Raw genomic sequence first — 19,363 nt, 5'->3', positions numbered from 1 at the left:
TATTAATCAAAATGTAACGATTTTTTTGCAAAAAAATGACATTTTTCACTTTCAGCTGTGAAATTTTGCAAAAAAAACGACATCCATATATAAATTTTTCGCTAAATTTATAGTTCTACATGTCTGATAAAAAAAAAATGTTTGGGCAAAAAAAAAATGGTTTGGGTAAAAGTTATAGCATTTACAAACTATGGTACAAAAATGTGAATTTCCGCTTTTTGAAACGGCTCTGATTTTCTGAGCACCTGTCATGTTTCCTGAGGTTCTACAATGCCCAAACAGTATAACTACCCCACAAATGACCCCATTTCGGAAAGTAGACACCCTAAGGTATTCGCTGATGGGCATAGTGAGTTCATAGAACTTTTTATTTTTTGTCACAAGTTAGCGGAAAATGATGATGATTTTTTTTTTTTTTTTCTTACAAAGTCTCATATTCCACTAACTTGCGACAAAAAATAAAAAATTCTAGGAACTCACCATGCCCCTCACAGAATACCTTGGGGTGTCTTCTTTCCAAAATGGGGTCACTTGTGGGGTAGTTATACTGCCCTGGCAATTTAGGGGCCCAAATGTGTGAGAAGAACTTTGCAATCAAAATGTGTAAGAAATGACCGGTGAAATCCGAAAGGTGCACTTTGGAATATGCGCCCCTTTGCCCACCTTGGCAGCAAAAAAGTGTCACACATGTGGTATCGCCGTACTCAGGAGAAGTTGGGGAATGTGTTTTGGGGTGTCATTTTACATATACCCATGCTGGGTGAGAGAAATATCTTGGCAAACGACAACTTTTCCCATTTTTTTATACAAAGTTGGCATTTGACCAAGATATTTTTCTCACCCAGCATGGGTATATGTAAAATGACACCCCAAAACACATTCCCCAACTTCTCCTGAGTACGACGATACCAGATGTGTGACACTTTTTTGCTGCCAAGGTGGGCAAAGGGGCACATATTCCAAAGTGCACCTTTCGGATTTTGCAGGGCATTTTTTACACATTTTGATTGCAAGGTACTTCTCACACATTTGGGCCCCTAAATTGCCAGGGCAGTATAACTACGCCACAAGTGACCCCATTTTGGAAAGAAGACACCCTAAGGTATTCCGTGAGGGGCACTGCGAGTTCCTAGAATTTTTTATTTTTTGTCACAAGTTAGCAGAAAATGATGATTTTTTTTTTTCTCTTTTTTCCTTACAAAGTCTCATATTCCACTAACTTGCGACAAAAAAAAAAAAATTCTAGGAACTCGCCATGCCCCTCACGGAATACCTTGGGGTGTCTTCTTTCCAAAATGGGGTCACTTGTGGCGTAGTTATACTGCCCTGGCAATTTAGGGGCCCATATGTGTGAGAAGTACTTTGCAATCAAAATCTGTAAAAAATGACCGGTGAAATCCGAAAGGTGCACTTTGGCATATGCGCCCCTTTGCCCACCTTGGCATCAAAAAAGTGTCACACATCTGGTATCGCCGTACTCAGGAGAAGTTGGGGAATGTGTTTTGGGGTGTCATTTTACATATACCCATGCTGGGTGAGAGAAATATGTTGGCAAAAGACAACTTTTCCCATTTTTTTATACAAAGTTGGCATTTGACCAAGATATTTATCTCACCCAGCATGGGTATATGTAAAATGACACCCCAAAACACATTCCCCAACTTCTCCTGAGTACGGCGATACCAGATGTGTCACACTTTTTTGCAGCCTAGATGCGCAAAGGGGCCCAAATTCCTTTTAGGAGGGCATTTTTAGACATTTGGATCCCAGACTTCTTCTCACGCTTTAGGGCCCCTAAAAAGCCAGGGCAGTATAAATACCCCACATGTGACCCCACTTTGGAAAGAAGACACCCCAAGGTATCCAATGAGGGGCCTGGCAAGTTCAAAGAAATTTTTTTTTTTCGCATAAGTTAGCGGAAATTGATTTTTTTTTGTTTTTTCTCACAAAGTCTCACTTTCCGCTAACTTAGGACAAAAATTTCAATCTTTCATGGACTCAATATGCCCCTCAGCAAATACCTTGGGGTGTCTTCTTTCCAAAATGGGGTCAGTTGTGGGGTGTTTGTACTGCCCTGGCATTTGCGGGTCTCCGCAATCATTACATGTATGGCCAGCATTAGGAGTTTCTGCTATTCTCCTTATATTGAGCATACAGGTAATGAGATTTTTTTTTCCGTTCAGCCTCTGGGCTGAAAGAAAAAAATGAACGGCACAGATTTCTTCATTCGCATCGATCAATGTGGATGAAAAAATCTCTGCCAAAAAAAAAAAAAATGGAGGGGAAAGGCGTCTGCCAGGACATAGGAGCTCCGCCCAACATCCATACCCACTTAGCTCGTATGCCCTGGCAAACCAGATTTCTCCATTCGCATCAATCGATGTGGATGAATAAATCATTGCCGGGATTTTTTATTTTATATTATTTATTTATATATATATATATATATATATATATATATATATATATATATATATATATATATATATACACACATACATACATACATACATACAAAGTGCTTGCCAAAGCATAGGAACGCCGCCTCCTCCTCAGCTCGTATGCCTCGGCAAACGTATCTGTCACTGCAGAGGAGAAAATCCCGTCTTGCAGCGCCGCATACACCGACTTGCGTGTAATCTGACAGCAGCGCAATGCTTCTGTCAGAATGCACATCGGTGCTGCAGCTAGTAGATCGGTTGGTCCACCTGGAAGGTAAAAAGACAAAAAAAAAAAAAAAAGAAAAAAACAGGCCACAACGCAATACTTTTATTAACTTTGGAACAGAACATGTAACTTTAACTTTTGGAACTAAACATTAACCTGTTTGCTTACCTGTTTTTTTTTTTTTTTTTGTTTTTTTACCTTTATAGAACAAACCTCTCCTTCCCCATGGGTCAATGTGCAAAGCGCAAATCGCCCAAAGATGTGGCGAAGTGCGTTATGCACTTTGTCCCATGTGAAAGGAGACGTTTGCAGCAGCAGTGAGTGAATGGGCCCTAATAGCCCTGTGTGCCTGTCCTGGTGAGATGATCCCTATGCTAATAGTGTACCTGTGAGTGGTACTTCCGGAAACACTCTCCAAAGCATAGGGCAGGGTGGTCCGGACAGTCAGGACAGAAATAGCGGGTGTCACGCCTTATTCCACTCCTGCTACAGACACAACATCTTTTTCGGGGTGACTGTTGGGTTGAGGTACCAGGAACGACATTGGGGAAATGTCGCTCGTGTAGACGGCTAACTACACTGGTGGTTGGGGCCACGGAACCTCCTGGATACAGGAGGTTCTCGATGATCTCTTCCTGAAATTTGAGGAAGGATCCAGTTCTCCCAGCCTTACTGTAGAGAACAAAACTATTGTACAGAGCCAATTGAATTAAATATACAGACACCTTCTTATACCAGCGTCTGGTGCGTCGGGAAACTAAATACGGAGACAACATCTGGTCATTGAAGTCGACCCCTCCCATGTGGAGGTTATAGTCGTGGACTGAGAGGGGCTTTTCAATGACACGGGTTGCTCGCTCAATTTGTATTGTCGTGTCTGCGTGAATGGAGGAGAGCATGTAAACGTCACGCTTGTCTCTCCATTTCACCGCGAGCAGTTCTTCGTTACACAATGCAGCCCTCTGCCCCCTTGCAAGACGGGTGGTAACGAGCCGTTGGGGGAAGCCCGCGCGACTAGTTCGCGCGGTACCACAGGCGCCAATCCGTTCTAGAAACAAATGCCTAAAGAGGGCCACACTTGTGTAAAAATTGTCCACATAAAGATGGTACCCCTTGCCGAATAAGGGTGACACCAAGTCCCAAACTGTCTTCCCACTGCTCCCCAGGTAGTCAGGGCAACCGACCGGCTCCAGGGTCTGATCTTTTCCCTCATAGACCCGAAATTTGTGGGTATAGCCTGTGGCCCTTTCACAGAGCTTATACAATTTGACCCCATACCGGGCGCGCTTGCTTGGGATGTATTGTTTGAAGCCAAGGCGCCCGGTAAAATGTATCAGGGACTCGTCTATGCAGATGTTTTGCTCTGGGGTATAAATATCTGCAAATTTCTGGTTGAAATGGTCTATGGAGGGGCCGAATTTTGTGGAGCCGGTCAAAAGCAGGGTGGCCCCTGGGACGGGAGGCGGTGTTGTCACTAAAGTGCAGGAACCGCAGGATGGCCTCAAAACGTGCCCTGGACATGGCAGCAGAGAACATGGGCATGTGATGAATCGGGTTCGTGGACCAATATGACCGCAATTCATGTTTTTTTGTCAGGCCCATGTTGAGGAGGAGGCCCAGAAAAGTTTTAAGTTCGGAAACTTGGACTGGTTTCCACCGGAAAGGCTGGGCATAAAAGCTTCCCGGGTTAGCGGTGATAAATTGTGTGGCATACCTGTTTGTTTCGGCCACAACTATGTCTAAAAGCTCCGCAGTCAAGAACAGCTCAAAAAATCCCAGGGCCGAACCGATCTGAGCCGTCTCAACCCGAACTCCAGACTGGGCAGTGAAAGGGAAAACTACAGGTGCGGCTGAAGTTGGGGACTGCCAATCAGGGTTTGCCAGCACCTCTGGGATTCTAGGGGCTCTACGGGCACGTCTTTGCGGTGGCTGCGACGGGGTCACTACTGCACGTGCCACCGTACCAGCTTCAACTGCCCTTCTGGTGCTCGCTACTTCACCAGGTTGTACGGCAGTGCTGGTACTAGGTCCAGGGAGGGCTGGGCTGCTGGTGTATGCCTCACCACGTAATCCGACAGCACCAGCCCCACTCTGCTGCTCTTGAAGCGGATCCTGCGCAACCTGCGGTCTAGCGACACGGGGCCGGGTACGCCTGGTGGTATCAGGGACCTCAGCCTCCTCGTCCGAACTTTGGGTCAGAGAGCCACTGCTTTCTACAGGTTCGTATTCTGACCCGCTGGATTCATCAGATGAGGGTTCCCACTCCTCATCCGACTGGGTCAGAAGCCTGTAGGCCTCTTCAGAGGAATACCCCCTGTTTGACATGTGGGCAACTAAATTTAGGGGTATTCCCTGAGACTACCCAAGAAAAAAAAAGCAAGCCTGTCTTACAAAGGGGAGGCTAGCGAAGTACCGGAGGCCGCTGCGGTTGATAAAAAATATCAAAACTGATTTTTTTATCGCCGCAGTGCGTGTAAAGTGAATGTGCAGTGATCAAAAAAAAATTTTTTTTTTGTCACTGCGGTGGGGCGGGTGTGGGCGAACGCACGTGTGGGCGACCGATCAGGCCTGATCGGGCAAACACTGCGTTTTGGGTGGAGGGCGAGCTAAAGTGACACTAGTACTATTATAGATCTGACCGTGATCAGTTTTGATCACTTCCAGATACTATAAAAGTACAAATGCTGATTAGCGATACGCTAATCAGCGAATAACGGACTGCGGTGCGGTGGGCTGGGCGCTAACTGATCGCTAACTACCTAACCAAGGGACCTAAACTATACCTAAAACCTAACGGTCAATAACAGTGAAAAAAAAAAGTGACAGTTTGCACTGATCACTTTTTTATTTTCACTTGTGATTGACAGGGGTGATCAAAGGGTTAATTGGGGTTCAGGGGGGTGATCAGGGGCTATAGTGTAGTGTTTGGTGTACTCACTGTGAAGCCTGCTCCTCTGCTGGATCCAACCGACGAAAAGAACCAGCAGAGGAGCAGGCAGCCATATAACAGATCATATTTACAAATATGATCTGCTATCTGGCACTTTGATTGGATTTTTTAAAAATCAGCAACCTGCCAGCCACGATCATTGGCTGGCAGGTTGCTGACGAAATACCTCTCGATGAAATGCCGGCGCGAACTGCGCGGGCGCATACTCGCGTCATCTCGCGTCTCGCGAGATGACGCGTATATGCGTGACTGTGCGCAGCCCTGCCACCTCCGGAACGCACATGTGCGTTAGGCGGTCCGGAGGTGGTTAATATTAAAAACACCAATAATTAAAAAAATAATAATAATAAATAGACTTAGTGGGGTTCAGCCTTACAGCCCCTTTAAACGTGCTTTCTTCTATGGAAATAAAAATCTAAATATGAACCAAAAAAGGACTCTTACTTACCAAAGTCTACCCTTGTCAATATGCACTGCATTGGATGGTCAGTTGTGTGCCTTGTCGTTGTTGCGCCACTTTCATAGCAGGATGCACACAAGTCGTAGTCGTAGCAAATTAAGCACTTGTATCGTCGGCCTCTGAAGTTTCCTTTTAAACATGCATCGCAGCTGACACCTATGGAACAGAAATAACTGGGTTAGGTAAGGCGATTAAGAACATAACTAAATGGAGGGTCAAAAGCAACCCTTGGGGGTTGTCCCTTTCTCATAAAAGAGGACAGCTGCTACCTCCAAAGTGCGACTCCCACCTATCAAGAGATTGGGGGTCCCTTTATCAGTTATACTGTGCTCCAGACTGCAGATATTTCCATTATAGTTTATGGGCATTAGGGACACACCTGAGCAGAAACTATAATGGAGAGAGCCACACACGTGATGCCACCTGTCAAGAATGTCGTCTCCTCTGCATGGTAGGCAATAAATCTGTAAAAGAACAATCTGAATACTTGGATTTATGTCATCAATGGCCTCGTTAATCAAAATAGTGGCACTGGCAAAACAGGGATGGTACATGACATATGGTGTTACGACGGAGTATATTCAGCAGCCTGGAAGTTGCCCAACTGAGCAATATGTCCCAAAACCGCAGAATCATTTCTCTCTTCCCTGGGGAAACTAATACACTGGCAGCATAAAAAATATATATAAACAGGACTAAAATATGTTTATAATGCAATTCTCTTTACTTTTTTTTTTTTTAACAGGGTACACACAATGCATTTATGAAAGCTCAATACTAACCCTTCATGACTACTTACCTTCTTTTCCCTGGTGATCAAGGGTAAAAGCTCTGAAGCTTCTATGCTGGATCGCCAAGGGTAAAGAAGAGGCGAGTAATCTTTAGGTTTTGTTTTCTAACATTCAGCTGTTTATTATTATTTTCTCACAAGCCCATTTAAAGGGTTTGTCCCATGGAAAATAATCTACATTTTTAAAACCAGCACCTGGATGTAAATACTTTTGTAAATGCATATTAAAAAAAAAATTTGTATGACCACTGAGCTATCCGAGAAAATGTATTTTTATAGCGCCACCTGCTGTTTGTTATTCTCCTTATTTCTCCGTCCACCTCACCGAGGTGGTCGCACTGGCTTTACGTTGTGGTCTATTTTGGGCCCTAGACCAAGCAGTTTTTTTTAAACCTTGTTGCATTCCGAGAGCCATAACCCTTTGATGTAGCTGTATGGCAGCTTGTTATTTGCAGGATGAGTTGTATTATCCACAAGGGGGAATTCTTTTATTGTTTTTCCACATACTTTTAATGCTGGTTTCTGTGTGGTAAAAATAAATTAAATGAATTCTCCATCATGGCCTCCAGCAACCCATCCTAGAACGTGACTGGAATGGTTTGTTCTTTTCCTAATTTCTGCCTCTGCTTCTACATTTGAATAGGGGATGGGGACGCTCTATACTGCACCCAAGCGCTGCATCAACTTTAGACTGCTGAGATGTGCTGTCTTCAGATCTCATGTACAAACGCTGCAGCCTAACGTACTGTATAGTAGGAACTCTGCTCTACAATAGACGGTCACGATGCTGTCACGGCTGAGCAGCCAGACAGGAATGGGGAGAAAGGATGCAATCCTGCTCCCCTTAGAAAAAACGAAATAGTAAATAAAAAAGCTGAGTATTCATCTCTTAGGTTTCAGCCGTTTTCCCCCCACTCTGATGCTTGTGTACGTGAGCCACGAAGTTTAGGAGAAGGTGGCTGGATTTAGTCTACATACATTTTGCCTACATAATGAGAGTGGCCATTTTGTTGGAAGGAACTTTCTAGTTACCAAAAGTATAGAAAAAAATGTAGTAACAGTGCCAACCATAGTGCCATAGTACATGCCACAGTGGATGCATACAGTTGCAAGAAAAAGTATGTGAACCCTTTGGAATGATATGGATTTCTGCACAAATTGGTCATAAAATGTGATCTGATCTTCATCTAAGTCACAACAATAGACAATCACAGTCTGCTTAAACTAATAACACACAAAGAATTAAATGTTACCATGTTTTTATTGAACACCATGTAAACATTCACAGTGCAGGCGGGAAAAGTATGTGAACCCCTAGACTAATGACAAGAGCTAATTGGAGTGAGGTGTCAGCCAACTGGAGTCCAATCAATGAGATGAGATGAGATTGGAGGTGTTGGTTACAGCTGCCCTGCCCTATAAAAAACACACACACACACACCAGTTCTGGGTTTGCTTTTCACAAGAAGCCTTGCCTGATGTGAATGGTGCCTCGCATACAAGAGCTCTCAGAAGACCTACGATTAAGAATTATTGACTTGCATAAAGCTGGAAAGGGTTATAAAAGTATCTCCAAAAGCCTTGCTGTTCATCAGTCCACAGTAAGACAAATTGTCTATAAATGGAGAAGGTTCAGCACTGCTGCTACTCTCCCTAGGATGGCCGCCCCGTAAAGATAACTGCAAGACCAGAGCGCAGACTGCTCAATGAGGTGAAGAAGAATCCTAGAGTGTCAGCTAAAGACTTACAACAGTCTCTCTGGCATATGCTAACATCCCTGTTAGCGAATCTACGATACGTAAAACACTAAACAAGAACGGAATTCATGGGAGGATACCACTGCTGTCCCCAAAAAAATAAAAAAAAACACATTGCTGCACGTTTACAGTTTGCACAAGAGCACCTGGATGTTCCACAGCAGGACTGGCAAAATATTCTGTGGACAGATGAAACCAAAGTTGAGTTGTTTGGAAGAAACGCACAACACTATGTGTGGAGAAAAAGAGGCACAGCACACCAACATCAAAACCTCATCCCAACTGTGAAGTATGGTGGTGGGGGCATCATGGTTTGGGGCTGCTTTGCTGTGTCAGGGCCTGGATGGATTGCCATCATCGAAGGAAAAATGAATTCCCAAGTTTATCAAGACATTTTGCAGGACAACTTAACTCTGTCCACCAGCTGAAGCTCAACAGAAGATGGGTGTTGCAACAGGACAACGACCCAAAAGCATAGAAGTAAATAAAATAGCTTAAAAACAGAAGAAAATACCTCTTCTGGAGTGGCCTAGTCAGAGTCCTGACCGCAACCCGATTGAGATGCTGTGGCATGACCTCAAGAAAGCGATTCACACCAGACATCCCAAGAATATTGCTGAACTGAAACAGTTCTGTAAAGAGGAATGGTCAAGAATTACTCCTGACCGTTTTGCACGTCTGATCTGCAACTACAGGAAATGTTTGGTTGAAGTTATTGCTGCCAAAGAAGGATCTCACAGGCCCCGGAATATGTATGAGTAACACACAGTATTACTCATACAGGCAATGCATTCCAATACAGAAGTATTGGACTGCATTGCAAAGGATTAGACCCCCAAAGGTGTAGAACTCTGTTGACGAGATGAACCGATTCACTCATGCCTAATGTGGAGGTATGCTGAAGACCACACTACATCTATAGTATATACCCACAGATGTCCTGATATTATATTTATGGATGTGGTGTATAAAGGATGTATGTACAAAGTTAAGCCTCCATGACATCTCTGCAGAAGTTGTTACCCGGTTTTCACACATGCCAAACCTGTGCAGCTGCATTGGTAACATATTGGGGGACATTTATCAATAAATGCATAATTTTCAACAACAAAAAATAAAAATAAATAACATAAATCAAAAGTAGTAATTTGTTTCCCCTCATATCAAAAGATGCTCGCCACTTTTAAAATGTGACTTTTTTTTTTTTTTTAAACACTTCCAGACCGGCCCTAATTTTGTAAATCTAACACCTGTCACTTAATGTGGTAATAACTTTGGAACACTTACTTATCCAAGCCATTCTGAGATTGTTCTCTCGTGACACAGTGTACTTCATGATAGTCATAAATTAGAGTCAATATATTTCTTTCTTTTTTTATGAAAAAATTTGAAAAACTCAAATTTTATTTTTTTAGAACGTTAGAAGGCTTAATTTTAAGAATTGCTTCTAAAATTCTAAGAAAACTTCGCAAGCCCACTTTTTAAAAGGACCACAGTTCTGAAGTCACTTTGTGGGGCTTACATAATAGAACCAACCCATAAATGACCCTATTTTAGAAGGGACACCCCTCAAACTATTCAAAACTGGTTTTAGAAATGTTGTTAACCCTTTAGGTATTCCACAGGAATTAAAGCAAAATAGAGGTAAAATTTCAAAATGTCACTTTTTTTGCAGATTTTCCATTTTAATATTTTTTTTTCCTGGAACACATCAAGGGTTAACAACCAAACAAACCTCAAAATTTATTTCCTTGATTCTGCAGTTTGCAGAAACACCCCATGTGTGGTTGTATACCGCAGTTTGGGCACATGATGGTACAGAAGGCAAGGAGCGCCATATGGTTTTTAGAGGGCAGATTTTGCTCAAATGGTCTTTGGGCACCATGTTGCATTTGAAAAGGCCTGAGATAACCCCAAAGTGAAAACCCCCGAAAAGTCACCACATTTTGTAAACTACACCACCCAAGGAATTTTTAAGGGGTGTAGCGAGCACTTCACAACAACTGTTTCATAGAATTTTTAATACTTGGGTGTGAAAATGAAAAATTACATTTATTTACAAGAAAATGGTGCTTTAGGCCCATGGTGCTTTTAGGCTTTCTTTGTTTTTACACAAGATAACAGGAGAATATTCTCTCCCCCCAATTTGCTACCCACTTTCTCCTGAATACAGTAACACCCCAATTGTGGTTGTAAACTGTTATTTGGAAATATGCCAGGGCTCAGAAGGGAAGGAGCAGCATCTGGATTTTCTAACATGGAATTTTCTGTCATGGTTTTTAAGAGCAATAACTTTATTTTTAGTTGAATGAGCTGCGTGAGGGCTTATTTTGTGTGAGACAAGCTGTAGTTTTTATTGGCACCATTTTGGGGTACATTTGGCTTTCTGGTTGCTTTTTATCTAATTTTTAGAATGTGAAGTCACAAAAAAGCTGTTTGGCGTAATTTTTTAAGATTTTTTTTTACACCGCTCACTTGATGGGGCAGATCATGTGATATTTTTATAGATTCGGTCATTATGGACACAACGATACCAAATACGTATTTTTATTTTTTTTTCTCTACACATTGTTTTTGTGTTGCTATTTTCTTCAAGCCATATTTTTTGTAAGGGCTTGTTTTTTGCGGGACAAGGGGACATTTTTATTGCTACCATTTTCGGGTACATATGACTTTTTGATTGATTGATATGTTTTTTGTGAGGTGACAAAAAAATAAAAAAAAGTTTTGGCATCATTTTTACGCCCCATAAGACGCACCCCCCAACCTGCCCCCCCAAAAGTGGGGGGGAAATGCCCCTGCATCTTATGGGGCGAATGCTAATGAGAGCTTCAATTAGCGCTAATTAGTACCGGAGGACCCGTCTTCGGCTGTGAATGAGGCGCACAGTGCGAGGGCACGCTGTGACCTGATGCTGTGCGCGCCAGTTCACAACACAGCAGACGGAGGAGGAGGTGGAGGAAGACCGAGTGTGAACGGTGAGGAGCGTCAGCGTCCAGGAGCAGGAGAGGCAAGTGGGTTTTTTATTTTAAGTTTTATGTGGCATGGGTAATGCTAACAGGCAATGGGGGCGCCTACGGGGGCTGATGACAGGCATGGGGCTCTCATCTAAGGTCTGATTGGGGTCTGATCTGAGGTCTTACTAGGGTCTTATTAACATTGGGCGTCTGATAGGCGCTGTGAGCTGAGGTCTGATTAACATTGGGGTTCTGACTGCTGGTCTGACCTGAAATCTAATAAAAAAAACTTTTTTCTTATTATTCTCCTCTAAAACCTAGGTGCGTCTTATCGGGTAAAAATATGGTATTTGTTTTGGGGTTTTTAACACGTTCACTTGTTACAGAAGCGGCGATATCAAATATGTCTTTATTGTATTTTTTTACATTTTACACAATAAGAGCATTTTAGAAATTTTTGTGTTGCAATTTTCATAGAGCCATATTTATTTATTTTTTGTGACTATGGTCTTGTGTGGGGTCTAATTTTTTTGTGGGATGAGGTGACGTTTTTATTTCTACCATTTTGGGGTACTTTTTGATTGATTAACATTTAGTTTTTTGGGAGGTGAGCTCAAAATGTATTATAGAGCCGGTCGTTGCGAACGCGGTGATACCAAATATGTCCATTTTCTTTTTTCCTTCTATATAAAAAATTTTAAATAACGGATTTGGGGGGGGGGGAATTATATATATTTTTTTATGTGAAACTTTTTTTTTTTATGAGGTCATACAAAACCTCTGGGGGACTTTTAACTTCATTTTTTGTTTACTATAGATTTCTCCTGTAACTGGGGCTGACATAGTAGTGGAAATACACCCCTTCCCAGAGAGTCTGTACAGCATAATACTATACTATACAGCCTCAGTGCAGGGCTGCTCGTGGTCTATGCAAGACCCGTCAACTCCTGCACTCTCCCGTCCCCGGCGGTCACATGATCACCAGGCCGAGACAGGAAGCAGCAGATCGCTTCCTCAGCTGTATACACAGCGCTTGATGTATTATGTCTCCTATAGCCATGACGGATCCGTCTTGAACACCATTGAAAGTCAATGGGGGACAGATCCATTTTCTATTGTGCCAGACTGTCAGAAAAAACTGATCCGTCCCCATTGACTTGCATTGTGTGCCAGGACGGAGCCGTTTGGCTCTGCTTCGTCAGGCGGACAGCAAAACGCAGCATGCAGCGTTTTGGTGTCCACCTCCAGAGCGGAATGGAGACTGATCAGAGGCAAACTGATGCATTCTGAGCTGATCCTTTTCCATTCAGAATGCAATAGGGCAAAACTGATCTGTTTTGGACCATTTGTGAGAGCCCTGAACGGATCTCACAAACTGAAAGCCGAAACGACAGTGTGAAAGTAGCCTAATGTGATTTATACCGCATGGTGAATGCCAGAAATATGAAGCCCCAAAAAATGGTGGTTGCTGTTTTCTTGTTCCATCTTTGTTCCTATTAAAATGCCCCAAAATTGTACCATTACAGAACTATAACATTTGCCAATAAAACAAGTCATCACACAGCTACATTGATTGAAACATTTTGAAAAGTTATGGGGGAAAAATTGCCACGCAGTAAAATCAAAAACACCAGCAAGTATACTACCCATTTGTGTATTTTGAGGCTTATTCACCCTTAGATATCCTGCACATGAAACATCTGATGGAGCCCTGGACACTGACCAGCAGGTAGAAGGGAAAGAGTCTGTTTCAGCAAGACCATGGAAACAAGCAGCCCACAACATGGTAAGACAAAAGAGCATGCTATAGTAATAATAGCTCTGAAGACTTCTAGGAGTAAGGAAACAAGTCCGGGCAGCAAACAGTCACAAATCTCCAGGTCTCTCACTAGTAGAAGGCTACATGGCTGTATGTGACTTCTACCACCGTAAAACCAGTGCTTGGCCTACAATGGTGCAAAAAAAATTTGGGGCCCTGTCCAAGTACTGGTCTATTATTTTTTATGTAATGACTGCTCAAGGGGTTACATCAATGTATTTATATATACATAACCCAACACCGTGTGTAGTAGATTGTTTACAATGCCGAAACAGCAAATATGGATTCTATTATAATTAGAGATGAGCGAATTTCATATTTTGAAATTCGTTTAGTGGTAAAATCTGAATTGCGTCATAACGCAATACTATGACGGAATGTATAACGCCTCTAAAGGCATTCCATTATACATTCTGTCATAGTATTGCGTTATGGTCCGAGGTAACAGAATCCATAACGCAATTCACCTTTTACCACCAAACGAAACGCAAACTAATTTCATAACAAGAAATTCGCTCATTCCAAATTATAATATACCAGTACATTACATAAAAAAAAAAAAAAATTCAATTGTTTAACCCCTTAAGGACTCAGCCCTATTTCACCTTAAGGACTTGGCCATTTTTTGCAAATCTGACCAGTGTCACTTTAAGTGCTCATAACTTTAAAACACTTTGACTTATCCAGGCCATTCTGAGATTGTTTTTTCGTCACATATTGTACTTCATGACACTGGTAAAATGAAGTAAAAAAATAAATAAAAATTTGCATGAAAAAATACCAAATTTACCAAAAATTTGGAAAAATGTGCAAATTTCAAAGTTTCAGTTTCTCTACTTCTGTACTACATAGTAATACCCCCAAAAACCGTGATGACTTTACATTCCCCAAAGGTCTACTTCATGTTTGAATTATTTTGGGAATGATATTTTATTTTTTGGGGACGTTACAAGGCTTAGAAGTTTAGAAACAAATCTTGAAATGTTTCAGAAATTTACAAAAACCCAATTTTTAGGGACCACTACAGGTCTGAAGTCACTTTGTGAGGCTCACATAATAGAAACCGCCCCATTCTATAAACTACACCCCTCAAGGTATTCAAAACTGATTTTACAAACTTTGTTAACCCTTTAGGTGTTGCACAAGAGTTATTGGCATATGGGGATGAAATTTGAGAATTTCATTTTTTTGCCTAATTTTCCATTTTAACCCATTTTTTCCACTAACAAAGCAAGGGTTAACAGCCAAACAAGACTGGGTCTTTATTGCCCTGACTCTGCCGTTTACAGAAACACCCCATATGTGGCCGTAAACTACTGTACGGCCACACAGCGGGGCGTAGAGTGAAAGGTGCGCCGTATGGTTTTTGGAAGCCAGATTTTGCTGGACTGGTTATTTTTACACCATGTCCCATTTGAAGGCCCCCTGAGGCACCCCTAGAGTAGAAACTTCATAAAAGTGACCCCATCTAAGAAACTACACCCTTCAAGGTATTCAAAACTGATTTTACAAACTTTGTTAACCCTTTAGGTGTTGCACAAGATTAAATGGAAAATAGAGATACAATTTCAAAATTTCACTTTTTTGGCAGATTTTCCATTTTAATATTTTTTTTCCCAGTTACAAAGCAAGGGTTAACAGCCAAACAAAACTCATTATTTATGGCCCTAATTCTGTAGTTTACAGAAACACCCCATATGTGGTCGTAAACCGCTGTACGGGCACACGGCAGGGTGCAGAAGGAAAGGAATGCCATACGGTTTTTGGAAGGCAGATTTTGCTGGACTGTTTTTTTTTTTTACACCATGTCCCATTTGAAGCCCCCCCCCTGATGCACCCCTAGAGTAGAAACTCCAAAAAAGTGACCCCATTTTAGAAACTATGGGATAGGGTGGCAGTTTTGTTGGTACTAGCTTAGGGTACATATGATTTTCGGATGCTCTATATTACACTTTTTGTGCGGCAAGGTAACAAGAAATAGCTTTTTTGGCACTTTTTTTTTTGTTATTTACAACATTCATCTGACAGGTTAGATAATGTGGTAATTTTATAGAGCAGGTTGTCGCGGAGATACCCAATATGTATACAATTTTTTTAATTTATGTAAGTTTTATACAATGACCATTTTTAAAACCCAAAAAATGTTTTAGTGTCTCCATAGTCTAAGAGCTATAGTTTTTTCAGTTTTTGGGCGATTATCTTGAGTAGGGTCTCAGTTTTACACAATGATTTCATTTTTGAAACAAAAAAAAAAAAATCATGTTTTAGTGTTTCCATAGCCTAAGAGCCATAGTTTTTTCAGCGATTATCTTGGGTAGGGTATGATTTTTGCGGGATGAGATGACTGTTTGATTGGTACTATTTTGGCATACATGCAACTTTTTTGATCACTTTTATTACATTTTTTGGGAAGTAAGGTGGGCAAAATTTAAATTTTCTCATAGTTTTTTTTTTTTTTTTTTATGGCGTTCACCGTGCGGGGAAAGTAACATTACCGTTTTAAAGATCAGGTCGTTACAGACGCGGCGATACCCAATATGTGTAGTGTATTTTTATTTATTTTTATTCAGTGATAAGTGTGTTTTTTCTTAACTTTTTTTTTTTTTTGGACCCAGACCCACTTGGTTCTTAAAGATCCAGTGGGTCTGATGTCTGTTTAATACAGTACAGTACCCTATATAGGGTTCTGTTTTGTATTTTACTTACACTGAACAGATCTATGCTTTTAGCTTTCATTAATGTCTCCTGTCCCTCTCCACTGCTCCCTTAAAAGACCGTTGCTATGGCTCATCTGTCTCTGGCTAGGAAGACGGAGAGGCGGTCCTTCGCACTGCATGCCTGCATTAGGCTTCAGAGTGAGGAGGCGTGTCTCTCAGTAATCCAATCTGATTGGCTGGCAGGAAGCTGCTGGCTACAGCAAGTGTGTATGGGAAGTGAGGGAAAGCAGTTTTGGCCTCAGAACTGGCAGAGGAGCCATCTTGAGAAGGTCCCCATATTGTAAATGTTTATACAGCTGCAACGAAGGGAGAAACTCAAGGAAAACACTGGTATGTGAATAAACTTTATTTTGCTTTATGCATAACGCTGCTGCAGCAGTAACATATGCTAAAATTGAATTTTTGATGAAAACAAGACAGTTTTTTTTTTAAAGGGTAATTATCAACACCTCTTGCCTTATTGAATAATATCCATTAGCCTTGTAGCCTGTGCTCACTTACAGCCTGAGATCTCACCATTCATTGACAGACCCCATTGACTAAAATTGGATCCAGCAGAGATCTGGCTGCTTTTTGGCACACATGCCAGTTTTACAGCCAGACAAAAATTGTTACATGTTAAAAATTGGCATTTTACTGGAAAGTGGCCAGATCCCAATATAGTTAATAGTCAACAGCAGTATCCTGTGAACTCTGGCAGTTAAACAGAGGCGTGACCATATCCTAAATCAGGTACAAAGAGTGCCATTATATGTTGTTCCCAAGCTCTGGTAATCACACACGGTTTACTACTAATCGCTGTGCTACACCTGTACTTGCAAGTTTAAAACCAAAGCAGGTACAAGTGAATCACAGCAATTAGCAGTAATTCATATTTGCGTTACCACTAGAGATGAGCGAATTTCATATTTTGAAATTCGTTCACACTTCGTTTGGTGGTAAAAAGTGAATTGTGTTATGGATTCCATTACCACGGACCATAATGCAATTCTATGATGGAATGCATAACGGAATGCCTTTAGAGGCATTCCGTTATTTATTCCGTGATAATAGAAGTCTATGGGCTGCAAAACGCATCTGTGCCGTTTTCCATTATGCAGGAAAGTCCTCTCCTGCATAACGGAAACTGGATGGCTCCATTATGCAGGCCATAGCAATACTCCAGATGGCGACCAAAATGGTCAGCAATGAGACTTAGAATTTACAAATGGCGACAAGACTTTTTAGTCTTGTCGCCATTTGCGACTAGACCCGCCGCTGCAGTTCAATACTGCGGCGGGGCACAGGAGATGATAGTACTCTGCCCCACCGCCGATCACCCTAATAGGCTTCAGGCTTTAATCCTGGGGCACTATAGCAGGATTCTTTTGTAAATGGGCACTACTACTAGGGGCACTATAGTGGCATTTTTACCTGGGGTAAAAGAGGAGATATTAATGCTGGAGGCACTGTAGGGGCATTTCTATTACAGGGGTATAATAAGGGACATAGCACAATATAGGGTTTTATTATTATTAATGGGGGCATTTTAGTAGACATTATTATTACTGGGGGATGGCACTCTAGGGGGCATTATAATGGCCAGAGGCACCATAGGGACACTGTCTACTGGGGTCACTTTTTTCAGCAGGGGCATTGGGGAGCACAGTGGGCACAGGGCTGGGAGGGACAGCAGGATGACATTGTTGGCAAACCAAGGTGGAGAGGTTGTGAAAATGTGGGGGGGGGGGGGGCTAATAAAAACATGTTAGCCTTCTTAATTTTTCTAACAAACACTGCAGAGCCTAGATACGGCTGAAAGAATCTGTCATGGAGGTCTAGGTCAAACAAAGGAGAAGCGGAAAGAGAATATCTACATGACAGGAGATGTCAATGGATGGAAGAGGTATGTGTTGCTGTAGTCTCCTATGTTTCCTAGTTGTGGCAGAAAGTATGCTGTATATAGAGCTGGCTCACTACTGTCATCTTCTCCTCCAAGTCTTTTTTATTTATAATTATATGTATTTAAATTTGGCAACTAACTTTTTCAGTTCAGTAGCCAATGGCTCCAAGTAGGGGAGGGCGATATAGACTATATGCGATATAAACTATATAAATTTGGCCAACGATAGAGATTTTGTTTATATCGCGGTAGAACATGGCATGCGCCGCTCTCGGCACGCACCATGTTCTCCTGAGCCGGCACAGTGGAGAAGGAGAGAGTCCCTCCCCACTGTGTGCGGCTGCCGCTGACCACCAATGAGAACACAGTAGGAGGAGGAGGAGGGGAGGGACTGTGGCCACTGCGCCACCAATGAATATAGTTAATATGCCTGAATACAAACGTAGCCGGCATGTGCCAGCCTTATCCCATCCCTGGCCTCTATTACGTGCGCCGTGATCCGCCACAATTAACCCCTCAGGTTCTGTATTCAGGAAAAATAATAACATTTACAGAATACTGAACCCAAACACGAACTTCTGTGAAGTCTGGGGTCTTTGCACTCGAGGGGGAAAATCGTGCATGTTCCCGCAACGCCCGTGTGAACCCAGCATCATAAATCACTATAATGCTATGTGACCCTGTCAGTGCTGGGAGTTCAGTGTGGGAGCTGCGATGCGGACTTGCTGCGGGAGGAACGCTCGTCTGCAAGGGGCCTTAAGGCCTCTTGCACACAAACGTTGTACATCCGTTCTGTGCATTGGGGACCGCAAATTGCTTGAATGGGTTCGTGATCCGTCCGCACCTCAAAAAATAAATAAATAAATAGCAGTAGTGCTTCTGTGGGGTTCCGATCCATGCTTCCGTTCCGCATCTCCGCGATTGCGGACCTATTCAAGTGAATGGGTCCGCATCCGTGATGCAGAGTGCACACGGGCCGGTTCTCGTGTGCAAGAGGCCTAACACCGACCCCAAAAATGTCACACAAATACCAAAAACCAGATGGCTTTGTATGCAAGTTCATTTTATATTTCACTGTAGACTTTTACGCAACATCAGGCCACAGTGGTTTTTGTCAAAGAACACAAAAATGCCACAAAACACCTTCCTGAAGGATATAAATCCTATGGAAAAGCCTGCAGCACTAAGTAAAATACAACACAGTCTAATATTTTAGCAGGCTGCACACGTACAAACAAAATAATGCCTGTGCTTGCGACAGCCTGCAATTTTTCTTTTTGCAGTTCCGCGATTCATACGGTCGTGTGTATACCCCCTTAATTACACTAACGACACAAAATTGACTCCATTTCCTATAATTGAGT

The 19,363-nt window shown here is 42.2% G+C and overlaps 1 protein-coding gene across 1 annotated transcript in view; it reads right to left on the bottom strand.

The window, feature by feature from the left end:
• Positions 1 to 19,363, bottom strand: part of KCMF1 (potassium channel modulatory factor 1) — a 59,049-nt gene that overhangs the window by 15,453 nt on the left and 24,233 nt on the right. Inside the window, exon 2 of the mRNA XM_044304887.1 lies at positions 6,066 to 6,233. Within this exon, the coding sequence (XP_044160822.1) occupies positions 6,066 to 6,233 (168 nt within the window). The remainder of the gene's footprint in view (positions 1 to 6,065; positions 6,234 to 19,363) is intronic.

This window comes from Bufo gargarizans, chromosome 1 (assembly GCF_014858855.1).
Source record: "Bufo gargarizans isolate SCDJY-AF-19 chromosome 1, ASM1485885v1, whole genome shotgun sequence".
NCBI classification, from domain to species: domain Eukaryota; kingdom Metazoa; phylum Chordata; class Amphibia; order Anura; family Bufonidae; genus Bufo; species Bufo gargarizans.
This window is presented reverse-complemented; position numbering and strand designations above follow the sequence as displayed.